This window comes from Lasioglossum baleicum, chromosome 11 (assembly GCF_051020765.1).
Source record: "Lasioglossum baleicum chromosome 11, iyLasBale1, whole genome shotgun sequence".
In the NCBI taxonomy this organism is placed as follows: domain Eukaryota; kingdom Metazoa; phylum Arthropoda; class Insecta; order Hymenoptera; family Halictidae; genus Lasioglossum; species Lasioglossum baleicum.
The window spans coordinates 2992312-3012906 of NC_134939.1; the positions used below are offsets into that span (position 1 = coordinate 2992312).

Consider the following 20595-nt stretch of genomic DNA (forward strand, 5'->3'; position numbering starts at 1 on the left):
TTCTTCTTCTTCTGCTTCCTCTTCGTCGTCGTTGGCGTGTTCGTTTGCTCTTTCTCTCTCTTCTTTTTTTCTCTCGGCCAACCTCCGGGCTGTTACCACTGCCGGATTAAAAGCACGTGGCTCTCTCTCTCTCTCTCTTCCTCCCTCTTTTGGCGTAATTAAAAGATTACGATCAAAAAGCTTCGCCCGTCTGACCCCGATGATCCCCAAGCCGACGTGCCCCCCACCCCTAACTGCGATGACACTGTGCCCGTGGCACGTCGCGTTGAAGTAATTTGCAAGTTGGTCCACCGAATGACCCACGTGGAGAGAGAACATTTTAGCGGAGAGTTGGGTTTCCAGAAGAAGCTGCGGGGAATTAATTCTTTTACGGGTCTGGCTGTCTTTCGTGGCTTTCTGCCGCGGGTGGATGATTTTGTGACCGCGGATCTTCGTTCGTTTTTATGTGTTTGGGATTGGCTGCGAGTGTCGTAAGATCGTGACGCACGATCCACCACGCAGCCCAGTGATTGGCTGCTCCGCTCGTCGTCACGAGATCGAGGATCGATCAGCAGCGCACCGCGCTATAGGCTGTCGCCGTCGGATCGATTATCGACTTGGCTGAGTGGACTCCATTGGTCGAGATGTTCGATACGCAAGTCATCGTTCCGACGGAGAGAGAAATCCGCTCTTCTGATCGATCGTCGAATCAATCGCTGATTAGCTTCGTTACGAAAGTCGCGCGTCGTCAGACCAGTCTTTTTCGGTTAACAGCATTCGTTCTAACTACGTTCTCAGCAACGCTGCTGTGAACAATCACGTTCTTTCGGAACTACTTTATTCAATTCTTTATTGCTTCAGTCAACGATACAATTGTGCTGAACGTTGTACATATTTTGTATAAAGTTTTTGTTGAGACTACCGCCAGACGGGAATAAAGTGTGCTCGTCCAAATTCGGTGAAGTTTTTTGTCCCGTCTGATCTCAAACATTATGTATTCTTGGCTTCTACAAATTTTCAAATATGCTAGAATACAAGATTTACAATTTCAATTCTTTTTTGTGAATATTCGATGAACTTTTCATGTACGTTTTCATTAGTCCGGGGTGCGTTCGCACCCCTATACGCAGAGCGAAGGTTAATCTCTCTCTCGCATCGAATTTCTTGTCCGAAACTTTCAAAACAGTCGCTTATCGACTGAGAGCCTCAGAATTCCGACTCGGGCTGCAGTAAATGAACAAAGGGGTCTCGAGGCGGGTAGTTTCTGTCGCGGACAAGGGTGCATGGTCGTTGACATAATAATTCTCGCGGTCGATGCGATTAAGCAACGGGGACTGGCTAAATACGTGGGGCCGAAGTCGATTCGACGCGTTATGCACGCTCGAGCGAACGATTAAGCGTCGCCTCTCCGCTTGGTGCCGCTGCTGCGAGCCTAGCCGAGTCGCGGAGTGTTTTATTTAATGTTGAAGGTGAAACGGAAGTAATTACGGTTCCTCGAAGCGTAAAGGAAGGTCCCGTTCGGGCGCGGAGCGGGGCGGGTCGAGAGGGTGCGGTTACGAGGTTCAGCCCCCGAGAAACCGAGGGAGTCGAACAGCGGTACAGAGAAGGGAAACTGGTGCTTGATTGAGCAGGTGGTTAGACAACTTGACCGCGCGAACACAAACCGAAAGCATTTCGGTAATTAAAGGGTCGATTAAAATCGCATCAACCGACCTACTCCCCTCTACTTCCCGGCCCTTTCCAACGTTAATAATTAAGGAGCCGACGACGGTAGTCGTCGCGGTCGGGAAACGCAACACGCCTCGACGGCGCTCGATTTCACGCGACGATTAATCGCGTCGGCTCGAATATCACGATCCACTGAACGCTGACACGATCTTTCTCTTTTCCTGCTCTTGCCCTCCCGTCTCTCAGCGAGTCTTCCGGAATCCCGGGGAAAATGCTGGGAAAGTGCTTGCGCGAAAGAAAATGCGGCTTTGCTTCGGAACCGAGCAGATCTCTGACCGAGGTGCTCAACTTTCTTTTTTAAAGCGCCGAGAAATTGTTCAAGTACGAGGAACATGTCTCTCGGAAAGCTGCAGAACAATCTCGGATGAGAAATAAAAGAGATTTCCGTAGAACAGAAACAATCAAGGGAAATAAAAGTAGGAAGCTCGCTCGTTCAAACGGGCCTAGGTAGAACGCTGTCAGATTATTTTTCACCGAGTTGCAGTAACTGGCATTTTTCTAGTAACGCGCAGCTGCTTTCGGATTTGTCAAATTAAAAGAAAACTTTACTCGCCGCGCGTGTTTCCCAGCGCGAAAGTGTCCTTAAAGAAGGCAACTTAAGAGAGTTGAAAGAAGTAGAAGCTTCGTTCTTCGCGGAGAGCCTAAGTAGATCGTGCGATCCTTTTTTTGGCGAAGTTACTTTTAAATCCGTCAATTAAACGAAATAGCAGCATTTACTTTGGTACGCTCCTCCGCTCGTGTGCTTTTGAAAAAGCACCCGGATGGATCTATAAAAATAATCTTCACTCTCCGCAACGATCCTATCGAGACCCTCGTCCGACGATTCCCCGCGAAGTTAGACGAACCTAACCGCGTCGCCCCTATCCAACCGAAGGAGCATTACTTCAAACATCCTAACCCATTCGAAGACCACTAAAATCAACGATGTCCCCGGGACCTAATCACCGATTTTATTAGCCACGGCTCTAATCCCATATCTCTCACCTGGCAAACTGAACGTGGGTCACCGTACACGGGCACTTGAGCGAGCGATCATCGTTAAATAGGCCGCGATCAGCGCAATTATTTATATTTGCACTGCGCGCGTGTGTGCCGAGGAAATTTGTAGGTCTATTACCGCGGACGCAATCGATGCCACGGGCTCTGGCGTGTTCGTGCGCGTGTGTGCAAATTCTCGGGAAGAGAGGAGAGCATCGTTGCTCCCTTGTTGCGTGGATCCGCGCGCAAACGTTGGATTCGCAATCACGACTGATCGGCGCCGCAGGTTTATTAACGAGCGCGTTTCACGCGGTCTTAAGGGTCGCAGAGCGGATTGAATCGACTCGCGGTCATTTGCGGCTTGCGAATTTCCCGGATCAAAGGCGGTTTTGCGTGTCCCATTGGGGATGAGGCTTCGATTCGTGGCTATAACATCATTTGCCAAACAATCGTCTCCCCTCCCCCGCCGCTGTTCCCTACCGTTCCACGGCCTCTTTCTCGTTGCCGGCCACCGGTGACCGGCACACACCCCGATTCCATGGGAAACAGAACGCCCACCGGCCTCGTTAGAACCGCAATGGGTAAACGAGTTAAAAACCCCCGGCATTTTCGCTCGCGAGCAACGAAATTACGCGGTCGGTATACTGTGCGGCTTTTGCCGCTAGGCGATTCAATTTGTGCATTAGCTGCGACGCGACGCAATGGATCGTTCCCTTGCAAATAAACCGGAACAAAAAGAAATTAGAGCCGACGGACACGACGACACGAGCTGCCGCCCACCCGCGAGACCATCGATTCAGCGAAGTACTATTCTAGATGACTACGCTGTCGCAGAACTGGATTCATCTGGGATTGGTGGTTGTCGATGTTTTTTTAACCACCTCTGCAATTTCTTAGTACCAATGCAATTTACTTAATGAAATTTTTTACATTTATACTGATACACGTATACTGATGAAAGTATTTTACACTTTTTACAGAAATGTTCAAGTCGATAAAAAACGTAGCTAGTGGAAATTGTAGGTTAGGAACGCAACGTGCCGCATAATATGCAGATCCAGTTAAAAGGATCCACTGTTTGGATATTCCGAATAGAAATACTTTCTTAAAATGAGTTCATTGAGGGAGCCGTGCAGTGTTCGGATCGGGAGATTTTTTGGCAACGAGCTGAAGAGCCCTGTGCTCCATTTGCATAGAATCGGGGTCGTATATTGTGTAGACTTTAAATGAAAGTTTTCGTAGATTGTTAGTCTAGGCCAGGGTGATCCAGAAAATTATCGAGTGCGAACGAAATAGAGCCTCGACGTTCTACTATCCCCTAAATTGCTTCTGAAATAGTTATGCTCCTTTCGTCGGTCACAATGCACTGTATTATCCCGCATTATGGAATTCGTTTACAAAAAAACCGATAAAACGCTTTCTAATTAACTTCCTCGAGAATATCTTCAAAGAAACTGAGTTTCCAAAGTGGATCGAAAACTTTCGCGAATCCTAAAAAACAGACTTCTTCGATTCAGGAATAAAGACGCAGGATCCTTTGCTGGAACGTTCCGATCCTGAGAACAGGTATTCATTAGCATCCTTTGGCAGAGCGAAGCGAGCCGTTGGATAAAAAACTGTGGCAAAAAGTACTAAATAATTTGAATTAAATGTAAAAATGGTCTGTACAAAAGCTGAAGAAATATTTGTCGTAGTATATCGAACAAAAAAGCCGATGGGCAAATGTTTGCAAAAAATGTTCACGAAAAATTAGAATTCTCTGTTCGGGCAACGATCGACGGACAATAATTCCGGGAGCGTTCCGCGCGTTTAAATAAAATTGGCGGGCGAAATTGGAAATCGGTGTCAACCTGTGGCTCGGCGTGTTCCACCCTTCGCCGCTGCGCAGGGTTCGAACAATTTCGTCGAACAAATAATCCGTTGCCGAAAAATCAATTTCGCGAGCCGTCGCCGTATCGGTTAATGCGCGCGGATCACGTGAAATCTAATTAATTATCGCGTGACGCGCGCCGTCCGTCCGCAATCATCGTTTCTCCTCCGGCGTTTCCGCGCGCAATGCGTGCAATTATGCCGACTGGAACGGACGGCGTCACAAAACGGCAGAAAATTCGAGCGCGTCCCCGCAGAACTGCAAATTAACCAGCCTCTGCGAAATTCTTTCTGATCCGATTCCACCCCCTCGTCGTTCACCCTCGGCCAAGATACTTCCATCGATTACGCCGCTTTGTGCGGACAAATAAATTACATCTTCAACATTTCCATAAGAACTATTTCTTGTTTCTCTTTCCCGAAAGACGAAATGAATGAGCGAAGTACGAGAACCTGCGTGCAAATATACGAAGCCAAGGTCGCCCGGGAATATTTCAAATTTCGAGTCGCTCCGCAGCATGGAATGAGCACGTTAGAGGTGCAAACTTCCTGCAAATAAACAGCGGAGTTAAGCATCTTGGGTTTCCAGGTCTGTTTAACTAACTTCCGCTAGCCGGCAACCGTGGATCGTTTGAATGCGCGTTTCATAAATGTCGCCTGGTTTCGAGCTTACATGCTAATAAAAACGTGTAAACGCACGATTTCATTTCGAGGCGCGTACGACACCGGCAGCAGCGCAGGTTATCTTCCGAAAAATGTTTCGCTCTCCGTCGAATTCGAGGCAGATATAATTGGAAAGCAACGTCGCAGCATTTATCATTTCGAAATAACACGTATACGAAAACATTCCGCGCGCATAATTCAAAGCAGCGCGTCGCTCCCGGCGTAATTCGTAACGATAAGCAACGATTACGTGTAAATTATGAACGGAACGGCTCCGAGTAACATTAAAGGTGCTGTAATCGTGCTGATAATTTCACTCGAAGCGAGCTGGCAAAGCAGCGGGCGATTTACATTCTCTTGTAACTCCATCGATCTCGAGACGTATCGTGGACCTAACGCGACACGTTCACGCGAAATCCTTGTTCATCTCGCTCGGATACGTAGGAGGAACATAATTCAGAAAATTCGCGGCGCACGCTCGGCGTACGCTGTTCCTCCGGGATCGTAAATATAGTCGCGTGATTTTCATTTAAAAAGTTTCAACAGCCGAAGTTACTTGTAATCGTTGAGCTACGTAGGAACTTAGATTTTTAATAGCTGTGTAAAACATTCCGCCGTGTACGACTGCATGAAGGATTACGTGTAATTTGTGAAAGAAAACTGAGATTGCGAAAATTGTCGAGTAGCTGCCTTTGAATTATATTGGTACGCTGCGTCTGACCCTGGCGGACTGATTCTACTTGTGGTAGATACACTCGCGTCGGCATTTAAGGATGTTCTGGAGGTACAATGGGAGACAAAAGTACAAGAAATTCGAAATCCATCAATATATTCGCAATGAAGGCCATTCATGAGTATATTTTGCATTTAAAAAATAGATTAATTTAAAAAGCTTTCGTTTAATTAGTGAATTTCATGTTATATTTATTTTTTAATCAAATTGTCTTCATATTATAAAAAATTGTAAGTGACTTGCGAATAATTGTACCCTCTGATTTCCATGCTAGTGAGAAGGGCAACACGATAAATTTGACGTTTTGTAACAGTTTGTAATTTATAACTGATTCAACACGCTTTAAATCAGAATAACTTTTTTATGAATGGACCAAACGACTTCAATTTATCTGTAAGGCTAGAAGAATTAGTTTAGTAAATGACGTCTAAAAAATATTTTGAAAAACTGCATTTGGTCGGAATTGTGAAAAACAATAGTAAAAATTGATTTTTACTATTTTTTTAGCTGGACCAATAACGAAAATTAAAAACATGTGTTTGGTCTACTCGTATAAATGATATAGGCTCTGAAAATTTCATTGAAATTGGTTTACGAGCTATAAACGATCAAAAGTGGTAAACATTGCAATTTTTTAAGATTTTCGTCCTTTCTGAGATTACTGCTGAAGCATTAGAAAAATTGATACACTGTATGCCCAATCGCTTATTAGAAGTAATAAAAGCGAAGGGTTATCAAACCTCGTATTAATTACTTCATTATTTATTATTCTTATATAGTTAAACATAATATTATTAACATTATATTTAGCGTCAATTTCTGACATCAGCAAAAATATAAAAAATTTTTAATTTATTATTGTTTTGATATAAAATAAAATTAATGTTTTTGTTGAATTTATGATGACTAAATGAATATATTTCTGTCACAAATTCGTATGTCTCTCTCTCTCTCTCTCTTCTCTCTCTCTCTCATCTCATTTACTTTTATTACACGCTTTTATCTGCAATTTTCTAAAAATATATGTGTCAATTTAAGTACCAACGCGAGTGTGTATGAGTCAATGTCGCCAGATCGAGGAAATCGAGGGGAATACAGTTTAGCCCCTCTCTGATAACCAGATTAATCATGCTCATGGAGCTGGAATGGGATAGTGGAAGGGGAAAAGGAGGAGAGGAAAAATCGACCAATTTTGATCGATTCTGGCGACACTGATATGAGTAGAGTACAGCCGTAATTGGTGATTCTATTTTCTAGGCGATTATGATGAGGATTTAATTATTTTTTCGAATGGTGAAGCAGAACAGTGATCAGATTTCGAACGAGATTTCATATATGCAAAACCTTCAATTCCAATTATTTGTATACACGGAATTAAACGTTCGATACAAACAAATTTCATCTCCCAGCGGGATAAATCATTTTTCCATGAATTTATATCGACCAATTACTTCAACAGGAAAATCGGGACCGATAACACCGGTCCACATACGATCGCGTATTTTTTCGAAAATTAAATTACACGAAAGCATACGCTAGAACGGAAATAAAGCCGTTTCTTCCCGAGATGTGTACATAGTGTAACCACTATGCTGCAGTTAATGAAGAACAAGCAACAAAGCAGCACGTAACGTATCATCAACTCGACGTCAACCTCGTGTGCTTTTGGAATTACTAAGTGTCGGCTCGAGACACCGACAAAGAATCGCGTGTAACCAACAGTTCACGCGATGCCGGCGATTCCGTGTAATATGTTCAAGGAGGAGAAGAGGATTTATGTTCAACGAGCGGTCGGGTATCCCCTACCAATTTCCTGGGTGTAGACTACCGGACCTACGCCAACCCCAGACGTCTTCATTCCTCCGCAATATACATGTTCACGTAATTAGCTCTTCGCACTGTCGTGCGCGACCGTAACATTTCATTATTCCTTGAAGAAGCTATACAACAAACACAACACAGGTAGGATCTACGAAAAATTTCAATCGAGACCACAGAGGACCTCTGCACCTTTGATCTCGGTTGATCCAAGATCCACCTACATTCTAGATCAGTGTGCAGCTCGAAAAGGGAGTCCCACGGTATCCGGACAAATTCGGAATCGTCGAAGAAAGAGTGAATTCGGTTCACTCACCTATTTCCTGGTTGGTGATCCTGGCTCTGCACCTGGATACAGCAAGGACGAGGATCAGCGACAGGAGCGCGCGAACCGAGGCAGACAGCTCATCCCGCGACATCTCGACGGCCGGATGTCACGTCACGTCACGTCACGTCACTGGTAGTCACGTCAGCGAGTAGTCCTGACGCAAGATCGTCGGGTCCCTTAGGGTGTCCTTTTCTGTTTCGACGAGGGTGGCTGGGACCCTCTTTCTGCCGGAGCTCTTCTTTCTCCAGCGCAGACAGAGAAAAGTGGAGTAGCCTTTCCTCTTCTAGCAGGCTCAGGGCTTCTGATGCTCTCCTCCGGCTCTTTTCACCGAGCTAACTCGCACCGGCACGCTTCCTCTTTCTCTCTTCCTCTCTCTTCCTCTCTTTCGCACCGCCTGGTCCGTTCTCGCTCGCTCGAAACCACTTTCTGCGACTCGAACTCTCATCTGTCGATTGCCGGGGCTTTTCGCTCTCCCTCTAGCTAGGTGCCAACCTGTCAACGGTCGTCGACGCTCACTCCTCTGTCTCTCTCTCTCTACTCCGTAGTTCCTCTTCTGCTTGCTCCTTCTCGTTCCAAGGCCCGGGGCTCCAGCAACCCCCTGGGTTTCTCGCGCGAGCCGCAGGGATGCAACCCTTCGCTTGTTTTCTCGTGCTCCTTCACGCCGCACCACCTTCGAACAGAAAATCGGCTCGGTCAGAGGACTGTGCACTCTGAATGCCACCCGGGCAGCTTTTTCAGGGACCTTGGGGAAAATATCAAGTAGCCTGTAGACGATTCTCAAATTCGACAATTTAGAAAGATTGAGGATCGTATTAGACCTAGAATAATTTTTACATTTCATGGGTATGAAATTGATGTAACACAGGCCTGGCCAACACGCGGCCCGCAACTTTAAATTGTGCGCCCCCTCAGGCGATTCTATATTTCTATTGAAACTTTTGTTTCTCGTTGTATGTATACAAAAATATTAAGTAAATGAAAATTTGCATGTGTCATCGTTATAATGCGACGTATAACAATAAAGTTTTATTCATTTTTTATTTGTATCACATTTTTTAATAGCATGTTTACCTGAAGTGCGGCCCGCTGTAACGTTACGCGTCATCAAAGTGGCCCGTGAAACCATTTGGGTTGGCCAGGCCTGATATAACACCTCATATAATACAATACTTAAATGTGTAGTGATCGATTAGATACCGACATATTTAACACGCGTAACATTCTTTCCACGCGGAAAGAGCGGAAACGCAAGATCCAAAAATTGCCAGACAGCTCCACGAATCCCGGGGTAGCGCATAAAATAGAAAATCGGTATTCTCGATATACAAAGGCACCCTTGTACATCGAGAGCCCGTTATCGCGAGCATGTAGCGATCCCCGCATCGCGTTCTTCTGCGGAATATGTAGGCGGCGTGGCACCGTCTGCGAGCGTTAACACATGAATTTCAGTCGATTGCGCCCACCATTCATGTTTCCCACTCTCTGTGGTCTTTCGTCGTCGTCGTCATGTCGTTTCGCGCCCATCCCCCTGCTACGCTCTCGTTCCAACCCCCGACGGGCCCAAACACTACTCTCTCCTCTCTCTCTCTCTCTCTTATCCTCTCCTTCTCTCTTGTACCCTATTCTGCTGAATCCCATTGCTCTCGCGCGCGATGCCTCGTATTCACTCCCAACACCGGTTCCCCACGCCCATTGCTGCCGCTGGAAACTCTCTGGAAAGCTCGAAACCACCCCCTCGAAGCCCCTCAGACCTCTAAAACCCCCCGAACCCCGGATCGTGCCCTGCTGACGTTATGCGATCGTTGTAATCGCGTGCCTAGTTTTTCTATCCACACTTCGCGCGCCGAGTTTTTTCGAAAGCGACGCTTCCATTTTTTCTATTTTTGCTTTTTTTAGACCCGAGATTGCCATGTTTCGGGGGCGAGAAACTTGGCGATCGACGAGGACTTCTGTGCCGGGTGTTCCCGAATAATTCTGTAATGCTACTTCTGAAGATTGAATTTTGTACGCGGTGAATGCATTTACACTCGGAATGATCTCGACAGCGTCGTCTGCCAGGTCGCGGCAGATCAACGAAACAGATAAAACAATGACGCCGTCGTCACGAACAGGAATCCCGAACAAAATGCCGGGGATTCTTCAGGGGGTGATCCGCCGTATCCGGAATCTCCGTAGGAGACGGCATAATGCTGGGAATGTAATCGACCAGGTAACCCGAGATTTCCATGTAAATGCAACGGGGGTGCACTCGCGTGCAGCAATTCCGTACCGGTCAGCTCCCAGCTCCCGAGGATCGTGGGGGCCTAACGATCTTCTCTTCGCCGATCGCTATACCAACCATAAACGCGACCCGCTCGCAATAAGAGCACCGCTCGACAATGGAGAAAGGTTCGCGGATGGTGCGAGAGAACTTTGGCGGGCCGATCGCGAGCAGATATGCACTTTATGCACTCGAAATGCAGCGTCAGTAGTCTTTCATCCGTGGCAGGAAAAGCCCCGAGCCATCGTAAGCAGAACCCCTTTCGGAGGCGCTTTATGAATATTCTTGGAATTTTAATGCGCTTTTTGACGATCCGCATTCACGCGGATCCTGGAGGGACGCCTCCCCGGCGTCGTTTCATGGACGCCGGGCGTCGGTACGCTCCTTGGCACGCTACCACGCACGCAGGACGTGCCTCAAATTCGCCGGCACGTTCGCCGAATACAGATTAAAACGAATACAAATGACTGTCGGAACCAACGCCCGCACCAAACCTCGATTCCTGAAACCCTCAACGGATTGTCCACCCACGCACACGCGATCGTGTTTGTGGAATATCTCGCCGGAGGGTGGGTGAAAGTTCATTCGAGTCAAAAGTTGTTTAGCTTGTAGTATGGCGGTGGACGATTTTAATTATTGCGTGTGGTGTAGAAAAGGTAGAGGCAAGGGTAAAAGACGGGAATTCAGATTGTCGCATTCCGACGCAGATGGCAGCAGACAGCGTCATACCTAGCATCATGGTTCCCTTGACAACCGATGCAGGGTTGAAGCAGCTCGATTTAGTCGCGAGGAAAGTTTGGACAGCGAGGAATTACTTCGCAAATAATTCGTCACTCGACAACGCGTGTCGATTCCCGAACCGACTTCGACGGTGAAATAAATTATCGTGAGACAAGAAGCGTTTCTATCGTCGAACAAGGCCGTTGGCATTCGCGTAAATTTTACAAGCGGACTTCTCCGTCCAGAATACCAAAAATTCCGAAGAAGTCGATTGAAAAACCACAAATCTTCCCGCAAAGGTGCAACAACGGGCGTCGATTAATAAACGCAAATAATCGTGGGAATGGGAGACCCATTTACCAATTTCACGACTGAAAAAAAGGGAAAAGTAAATCCGAAAATAACCGGTGATTTGACTGGTCCAGGTATACCTATACGATCGCCGACAAACGAATCGGTGTCCTTCGGAAGAGAGCGCGGTTCGACGAGCGTCGAAATTGTTTTCTCGGCCGCGGGGCCTCTTTCGAGAAAATGACCGGTTAACGAGTGACAAGTGTCTAATTTAGCTCCCCGGAGAGCGTGACTGCGACGGTTCTTGGTATCGTGGCGGTCAAGTCGCGTCTAGTCGGGCGAATCCACTATCGAGCTGGACAATCTACGCGAATTGACCAACGTATAAATATACGATGCTGTTCAAAACGCGTCGCAGATATAGAGCCAGTCAATTTAGGAGATTGTCCTCGAAACTTGCCTCTTCCCCCATCAACTTCAATATACGAGATTCCACGAGTTTCGATTAATATCCGATACTCAAAATGAATAAGATTTCGGCGAGTGTACTTGCAACGTAATCGAAGTTTAGGTGCTTGCAGATTTCAAGATGTGCTCGTGAGAAACTTCTCCCTAAGCATCCTCCCTTCGGTATGGAAAATAAATGACAGTTTCTATTTCAGAATTATGGAGATTTCAGATATGACGAGTCCGGATAATGAAGGTGCTGTTTCACTCAGGAAATGTTCGAACATAACCAGCGAAAGAATTCCTTCGAGTTCGTTTCTTTTTTTCCTTTTAATTCATTCTACGTCGCTTTTTTTAAACTGCTGTAGTTATTTCGGGACGGGACCTTGGTGTATAGGTGTATAGACGTGTTGCTTATATTAGATACGGACATCCTGTGTAAAAATCAATTCCCAAAACTTCTACTCATTTTTTTAAAAACATTATTTTGTTGAGTGAATCAATTGGAAAAGGTGAGTGTGATGCATTTTCATTTAGTGTTTTCCTTACATTTTACGATGAAATATTGAGTTTTGGGCATATACGACATAGTTTTTTTCTGTCACATTCGAAATGGCATTATGGTGAGGTTATGAGGCACCGTAGTGGATGGGTTGTGAGACACTAGTTTTTTGTACTAGAAACGAACTAGAACTGACAAATATCATTGTTTGTGTTAGAATTAAGTGTTTATTTGTCATTTAACGTTTGTTTTACTTTATTTTTTGAATTTATAGCCATGTCAACTCCAAGAAAATCGCCCGCAAATAAAGAAATTAATTTTAATGCCGTGCTTAGTGCCGTTAAAGATCATTTGCTGGAGGGAAAAGGCATAAGACAGGCTGCCAAAGAATATAGCGTTGATAAGAGCACGTTACAGCGTTATGCGAAGAAAGTTGACAGCCATTTTGACGATATTTCCACAGTTTGCGATGAAGAATTGATGGAATTTTTGTGCATATCTCATATGCACATACCATCGAACATGGTATGTTTTTTTTATTATTTTTGTTATTTTTTTTTGTTTTTTTCTGTTTTCGGTTTGTACTGATGATAAATTGCATTTTCCATGCTTCGTTTAGGTTTTTTACAATTTTTTGCCATTCTTTTTAGCTTCTTTGGCCACTTAATGTCTTTAAAATAAATCAAAATTCATTTTTGCTTAAAGTTACATGGGTTTTACTTTATATTTTACCACTTTTAGTTGATTTTTTCGAGTGTCTCATAAACCAACCACTTTATTCAGGAAGCCAAAAAACATGTTCTCGGAAAATTGGCCATAAAATTTTACTTGTTGATCAAATCACTAAACATTTTGCGTATAAAAGTTGCGTATTTCCTTCACCTTTCCAACGGTATATAAAACTCTTTGATATCTTCATCAAGCAAAAAGTTACAGCCCAAAAACATAACCCGTCTCACAACCCAACCACCTCCTTTACATAATTGCAGTTTTCACTACTTCTTCTATATTTGGATAAAACATTTCTGGCAACCCTAGTTCCGAACCACCTTGGGCACCACAGTTTAAAATGGCAAACAGAATATTTCCAGAGGTGCCTTTTCTATTTTTTATTGGTCCTGACGCGGCCGGGTTATTGAATATTCGGCGCAGCGTGCTTGTCGTTCGTTCATTAATTGGACCCGTATTTAAAAGCGGCCAAATTATTTGTATGATTCCCCGCCTTGTTTGAACAGCGACCCGCCTATTTGGACACGATCTCACTCGCCGACTGCTCCGCGGGTTTATTTCGTTACGCGTAAACGCCACGCACTATAAAACTTTCGATCGTTCCCTACGATCGCTAATTTCGCGAACTACCGACAGCCGGATTTATGCGAGGAAAAATCTATCGTCCGATGGATCTCGCAGTATCCGCGCAATTTGCGACGACAGACGGGAAAGTTCGATGTATTTTATAACGAGATTCCTTCGCGCCAGGTTTGTTTAATTTCAATTTTGCGCGACTTTCTCTCCTTTGGGAAAATTGGAATCTCCGACGCGAAATTTCTAAATGGATCCGAGTGACGAGATAGTATTTCATAAACGAATCGGAAACTGATCGGTTCGAAAGGCGCCGCTGTGTAAAGAGATAATCGTTTTGATTTCGAAATAAATTTGATCCTGAAAGTTACTTGATCGATCTTCCACTTGCAACCATGTTAATTGCCAATTCACCGTGCAATGTCCGATAAAATGAAACCAGTTACATCGTAGTGGCACAGTATTAGACAGATCAGGACAATGGAGTATCAATATCGTCATCGTTTCAACGAGGCTGGCGGTGTTCGCCTAACGCGACGCCCGGAAAACTTTAATTACGGAATTATTCGTGGCGGGGGGCCAGAAACACCTGCCTGAAACGAGGGGGGCTTTTCTCGATTAGGGTGTCGTTAATGGAGTAAGGCTGGCGTGGCGGCTCGCTCGCACAATAAGGTGTCGATCAATCGGAAACAATCAGCGCGAATAATAACAGCGCGCGCGCCCGCGCGAGTGCGAAGAGCGTGTTCCATTCAGCGGCGCCCGACGAATTGAATAAGGGAGAGAATGGCTGTAATTCACGTCGGTCTTTCTGACGTCGCTTCCGCGTTTCTGTCGCGCTTATTCATTTTTACAGCAGTTGCGTCCGATACCCGGGCGCAAAGATGTTCACGACCCAGTTTAAAAGAGTCGAGCGACGTCTCGATGTAATTATGATTTAGTCTCTTTCCGTTTCCACCCCCCCCCCCCCTCTTTCTTTCGACACTAGTTTTCCTTCGTCACTTTCATCCCCCCACCAACCCTCTCATTTTTCTACCTTTGTTTTCCTCTCGCGGTCCTCCTTTTTTTCTTCTCGCGCTTTCGTCAACGAGAGACACACCGAGAATGGAAAAATGCCTCACGTCGAGCACGACCAACCCGCCGCGCCGTGGAACACCTCGTTGTTGCTCGCACACGACACCGGAGCGCGTCGTATCGTTTATTATTCCGATGGTATTCTTTCGGTACATTATTATAAAAATGTGATTCGCGAGTTCTGAAGTTCGCTTATTTTAATATTCCTGTTTCCCCGGGGAGCTGCATCGCGCTTTTCTTCCGAAACGGAGAGAAAGAGAGAGAGAGACACCGAGGTCATCCACCTTGCACCAGCAGCGATGCGACACGAGCGTTTTTTTCGCGAAAACTCCGGCGAACATCGGGAAAATGATCCGACCGAACGAACAACGTTTTCGTGAAATGCGGTCCCCGAATACCGAGGATTTTTTCGAGCGAATGCTCCTTAAATTGTCCGAGCTATTTCGGATTTTTGAACGACGGAACGTTTTCGTTGAATTATGAAGCTGCTGGAAAATTAGGTGGAATATTAATGCAATATGATAATATGCCTCTCGAATTTTTCACCAAGCCCGAATATCCACAGCAAAATTATTCACTAGATCCGTTGCAAGCAAATTCAATTAATCTGAAATTAATTTCTCAAAGAAAAATATATTCCATCTTTTAACAACTTCGGCGTACCACATCCAATTGCCGAAAATAATAAGCACGATTACCAGTACGCACTGTTTCGCTTGATTTGTATATTCACGTTCGTCGCGCGTCCATAAATAATTGATCGCGTGTATTGGTGAGCGTTGAATAAATTCGAATCGATCGTAGAAAATAAATTACGCCGATAATGAAATAAACAAACGTTTATTCATTCTACCTGTCGCATCGCAAAATATAAATCGAGTGGCTTTCAGATCTTCCGCGTCTCTTCTGTTCGAGTGTTTATTCCGTTTAAACGTGACTGTTCATAATTTATGCTTCTCTGCATTGCGAATAATCATTTCAATTGTTTACGATGGGGACGAGCTGTTTCGTCTCTTATTTCATTAGAACAATTCGCGTTCGACTGGAGAGATTGGCCGTGATTATTGGAATTTACGATTAATGAGAAGAACTATTTCGGTCTTGCTGTTTGGGTTACGAAGCTAGTAAAGTCAAGAACACTGCGAGTCTGAATCTGTACGTCGAGCTTTAACACCATTCACGGCCAAGTTGTGCTGAATGGTTGGACTGAAACTATTAGTACCATCTGGGTAACAAAATCAGTTGGTACGTCTGGTGTTGCCATTGAGATATGCGTGAGCATGAAAGGTGGAACCATTAAGGTCCAATGCGAGCCTCTTGAATGCTAACCGCTGCTGATTGCAACCTGGTTCGCGAATATTCTTCGCTTTTCACCATTTAATAAATTAAAACTTTTCAAAAGTTATAGTAAAATGATGATTGTAGATTTGTGTACTCTAGAGCATACCCTAAGACTATCAATAAGAGATTATTATATATTGCCAGAGAGATTATTCTTGCAAACAAAAGGGTTTAGTAATGTATTCTTATTTCCTCCAGTCGAGGATTCGTGAAATCGCCGAAACAGGATAAGCGGGTTTCATGGAAAAGGATCCTCCGAGCATTGTTCATATCAGTATTCAGCATTTCACTCCGCGCAATATCCTGTCGCTGACAATAGCGCGGTGCATACGCATTTTCTTGAATTAGCGTGCGCCGCGAGATCAAATGCACAGAATGATTCACCCGGCTTGATGACTTCAAATTACTCGTACGCCATTCTCTGCTCGAGAGTCCTCCAAACAGGAGTTCATCGATTTCAACGTCTTCGCAAAAAAACTGTATGATAAAAACGTAACCGATGAATCTATGTTTATGTAATAAGTGTTGTGGGATGTAGATATGAAACTGCACCATGAAAATTTACGCACACGATCCCGGAGGATCCTATTCATATCGGAGCTAGTCACCTGTCCAATCCCTAAGCTAATCCGAGCCAAATGACAATAGCAGAACAAGCATTATCCTCATGATAAAGCCATTGGCAGCGTCAGATGCGGTCATCGATACCTATTCGCCTAATCTCGTTGCATCACAGGTAGGATCGAAGATTCCACACGCTGCGATCATCTAGCCTAAGGACCCACTGACGTCCCTGGCACACCTAGCTGCCACTTACTGCCATACTCGACTCTATACGACCCCGTACACTATGCTCGGATCTATTATACCGTTTTCGGCTTCTCTTCGACACGGTTGATCACGTCTACTCGTCGCTGAACTGCAGATTTAATGCTTTCATGATAAAAATTAGTAGGTGGATCACGAAACAAAAGAATCGCAAAAAAATTAACACATTACCGACCGGTGATTATTGAATAATTTTGAAAAATCTATGGTACATGGCTAAACACTTTTTAATGGAACCTTCAATAGCAACAGCAGTTTTCATTGTGAACAAGCAAGTCACCCTCAATAACGTCATCTAATAGTTTCATTTAAGATTGCAATGTAAAAGAAAATTTCCATATACTTTCCTTTGGCACAGCACAATTATTAAAAATCCTACTAATAGGCTTCCGGTAGGTAAAGTGTTAAAATAAAAATTATTCAGCGAAGAAACCAATTTCGATGTAACTCGCTTTTCTTGTAATTGATGCAGACAACGGTTGTTTAGCATAAAGATTCGCAGTCTACTCATCGCGCGCACAGCATTTCCACTCGTCGAAGCAGCCAACTCCACAACTAAAGCGACAGCATAACTTAGCGGATTGTTCCATCTGCGCTTTCTGCTCGACGGAGCTTCTAACTACCCCCGGTCTCGTCATCGATACCCGTCCAAGTCGGGGCACGTCCTCTCGCAAAGCAAACGGATCCGCTGGTATCCGAAGCGGACCTGCGACCCGACCCAGCCATTAAATTCTGTCGCCGTGGAAAGAGAAAGTCACCTTATCGATCCCCGCAACGATATGATGAATCTACCACGTCGCGCCTCCCTCTCTCTCTCTCTCTCTCTTTCAACTGAAAGAATATAACACCCTAAAACCACCCTCTCGTCAACGTAAAAACCGACGGCCCCGCGGCTCGAGCAAAGATTAACGATGCCGGAGATGAAAGCCGTCTTTGCGATCACCGGACTAAAACCAAATGATATGCGAAACGTAACAAGAGCAATAAAGCAATTCCACATGACCCGAACCACTTCCACCATTCAAGGTTCTCGACATTCCCCCGATCGTCATAGGAATCGCGTGACGATCAACTCGCGACAGACCCAACGCATTATCTCGTCGTAAAAACCTGGTCGCTTTTCCTGCGTTTACCCAGTAAAAAGTCCAATCAGTCAGGAAGGGATCATCCAGCAGAGGGTTCTCCAGGTAAACAAAACGCTCACCTGTTCTCCCTTAGGCCCAAGTCACCAGGTCGACGATCCCCTCGAGTTATCGGAGCAGGTCTCCTCAAGGTTCTGCAGAGGGCGGCGACGGTATCCGTGGGTATCAGGGGGTGTTCTCCGGGCCAATTAGCGGGCCGTTAATCACAGCGTAGCACCCAGGGCGGATAGTCACCCGCCTATACTCACTGGGGAAACGGATCACACTGCGGTTGTAACCCGGGTGTCACCGATCCCGATTCGTCCGATTCGGCTTAGGCACGGTTTAGCACACACGCGACCACACAGCAGACACACGCGCGATCATTCGACCCGGGCGGGGGTGAGACCGTGTAGCCGGTTAGAGGGTGGGTTCCTCCAACTTGTTGAGAAGTCCTGACGAACGGCTCCGCGTGTTCCGCATAGTCCGTCGACAGACGGGGATGAGAGACGAGAGACGAGACGTCAAGCACCCTGGCCAGGCGCTATTGTCCGTCGACCCTCGCCACGCGAGCAATCCATTATCCCCTGGGCAGAAGGGGACGGCACCTAGGCGACGGGACACCTCGAGGAACCGAGAATCTTCCCTCTCCTGTCAACCAAACCGAACTTGCCCCCCGAGGGTTGCAAAGATGGAGCAAAGGCGTTGCTATTTCGGATCCAGATCCTTGAGCTTCTCAGCTGAACGTATCCCCCTTTGATAAGGGGTGCAAAGATGTTGGGGCAATGCCCTGACTTTGACGAGTCCGACAGGTGTTGCTGCCTTGGAACTAGGTCTTCGAGCCTTTCCGATCAACTGGATCAAACCTACCCCAGTCACCAGGGGCTGCGAAGATGTTGATCGACAAGTCCGACAGATGTTGCTGTTTAGGAACCAAACGAATCAAACTTACCCCCTTCACCAGGGGGTGCACAGTTCTGCTGAAAGATGTTGCCCAGATTTGGGAAGTCCGACTAATGTTGCTAGTTTACATAAAAAAAGGTAACTTGAAAATAAAACGATGCTGAAGACGATGAATAGAAGACGCTGACGAATACGAAGAGGACGTCGAAGACGCGAAACACTGCACGCGGCGGAGGATTCGCTTAGGACGAAGCGTATTCGCGCGGGCCGGGCTTCCCACAGTCGTAGATCGTGCAGGAGCGTGTGTCGCGCGCGCGCGCCGCTCAGCTTCCTACGGGAGACAGGACAGGAAGCCAGAGGTCGTGTCCCAAGGACTGCACGGTAATCACTGAGAGCCTCGTTCCGCGAGACACGAGGCGCGCGCCGCTCTCCCGATGGAGCACGCCCGGAGAACGCCGAGGATGCACGAGCGGCCACGAGCCAGCCGCGAGAGCGCAGCTCGTCAGAGAGCCCGAGCCCGAGAGCTGTATTCGAGAGACCGATGGGCCACCGGCCAGACCGACCGCCTCCAGCCACGAGATTTCCTTGTCGCGGCTTTCGAGGATGCATGTACTCGTACTCTCTCCACCGGCGCGGCGTGCAGCCACCGACGCAGCGCCGCGCTGAGCGGTGCATCGGATGCATTCTGATCTATCGGCGATGCGCTCTCTTCGACGCCCACTACGCGAGACCGGGAAATCATGCGACCCGGTGATCCGAACCCCCTTCGATGCGAGCGGTTCGATTTTTGGGGGTTGAAGGTTCCTAGAGGATTTCTGACAAGTTTCGATAAGGCATCTTTGTTGTGGTTGAACTTAGTCTGGTATGATTAGAATGCGGATCTTCATGCGAAATAAAAATTAGTGCTTCCAATATGAAAAATATTTCTAATTTATGATTAAGAAATTCTGCCTTTAAACTTCTGTTGTATCTTCCCCGCAGATATATTCTCCAGGTTTTTTAGAAGACTGTATTTGTATGCGTCAATGTCGAGACAGTTTAGAATTGAAACTGTAAGGATTCTCAAGGACTGGTCCAACACAAAATTATCAATAGCTAAGATAAGTAATAGAAAGTTATTTTTATTAAAAAATGTAGATCAAACAATATAATTTCGAACTTCATTAGAAATAGTATCACCAACAAATTCAACGCTTTTACCACTTCTACTTCCACGTATAGCAAATTGACAAATTTACAGAATAGATACATGAAAAAATGATTAAACATTACCATCAAAGATACACATTTCTTACAAGCTTCACTGCGCAATAGAATCTCTGAATTAAATGATGAAATCCTTTTCATACTTCCTCAAAATTTGTCTGAAAGGTTTTTCACTTTAGAAAATAGAAAATTTAACAAACTGTTCAAAGAATATTAAAAAAAGGCATAAATAAATTCAATAGATTAGTAGAAACAAGCAACATCACATTTAACAACGATAATGACAATCTATTGGATGTAAATAATAATTACAGGCTAAAAAACCTTACGAACATAGAGATTCCATAGTGTATTGAAAAAGTTATGAAATTAGGACCCAAGCATGCACTTCACATTCCTAATAAGAAATATATCACTTCACCTAAACTCATTGCATCAATAAGGGGTATCTATACCCTCGGATTGTAACTAGAAAGGAACTAGAATCTTACTAGATTTTGGGTCGAA

At 45.5% G+C, this 20595-nt stretch overlaps 1 protein-coding gene across 4 annotated transcripts in view; it reads right to left on the reverse strand.

The window, feature by feature from the left end:
* Positions 1-19293, reverse strand: part of LOC143213463 (nephrin) — a 561898-nt gene extending 542605 nt beyond the window's left edge. For 2 of the 4 annotated variants that reach the window (XM_076433355.1, XM_076433354.1), the window contains exons 1-2: positions 18063-19293; positions 8085-8766 (exon numbers count right to left, since the gene is read on the reverse strand). In XM_076433355.1, the coding sequence (XP_076289470.1) occupies positions 8085-8187 (103 nt within the window). In that variant the 5' untranslated portion in view covers positions 8188-8766; positions 18063-19293. The remainder of the gene's footprint in view (positions 1-8084; positions 8767-18062) is intronic. The other 2 variants (XM_076433357.1, XM_076433356.1) reach the window with 1 other exon arrangement.
* Between the last annotated feature and the right edge of the window lie 1302 nt (positions 19294-20595).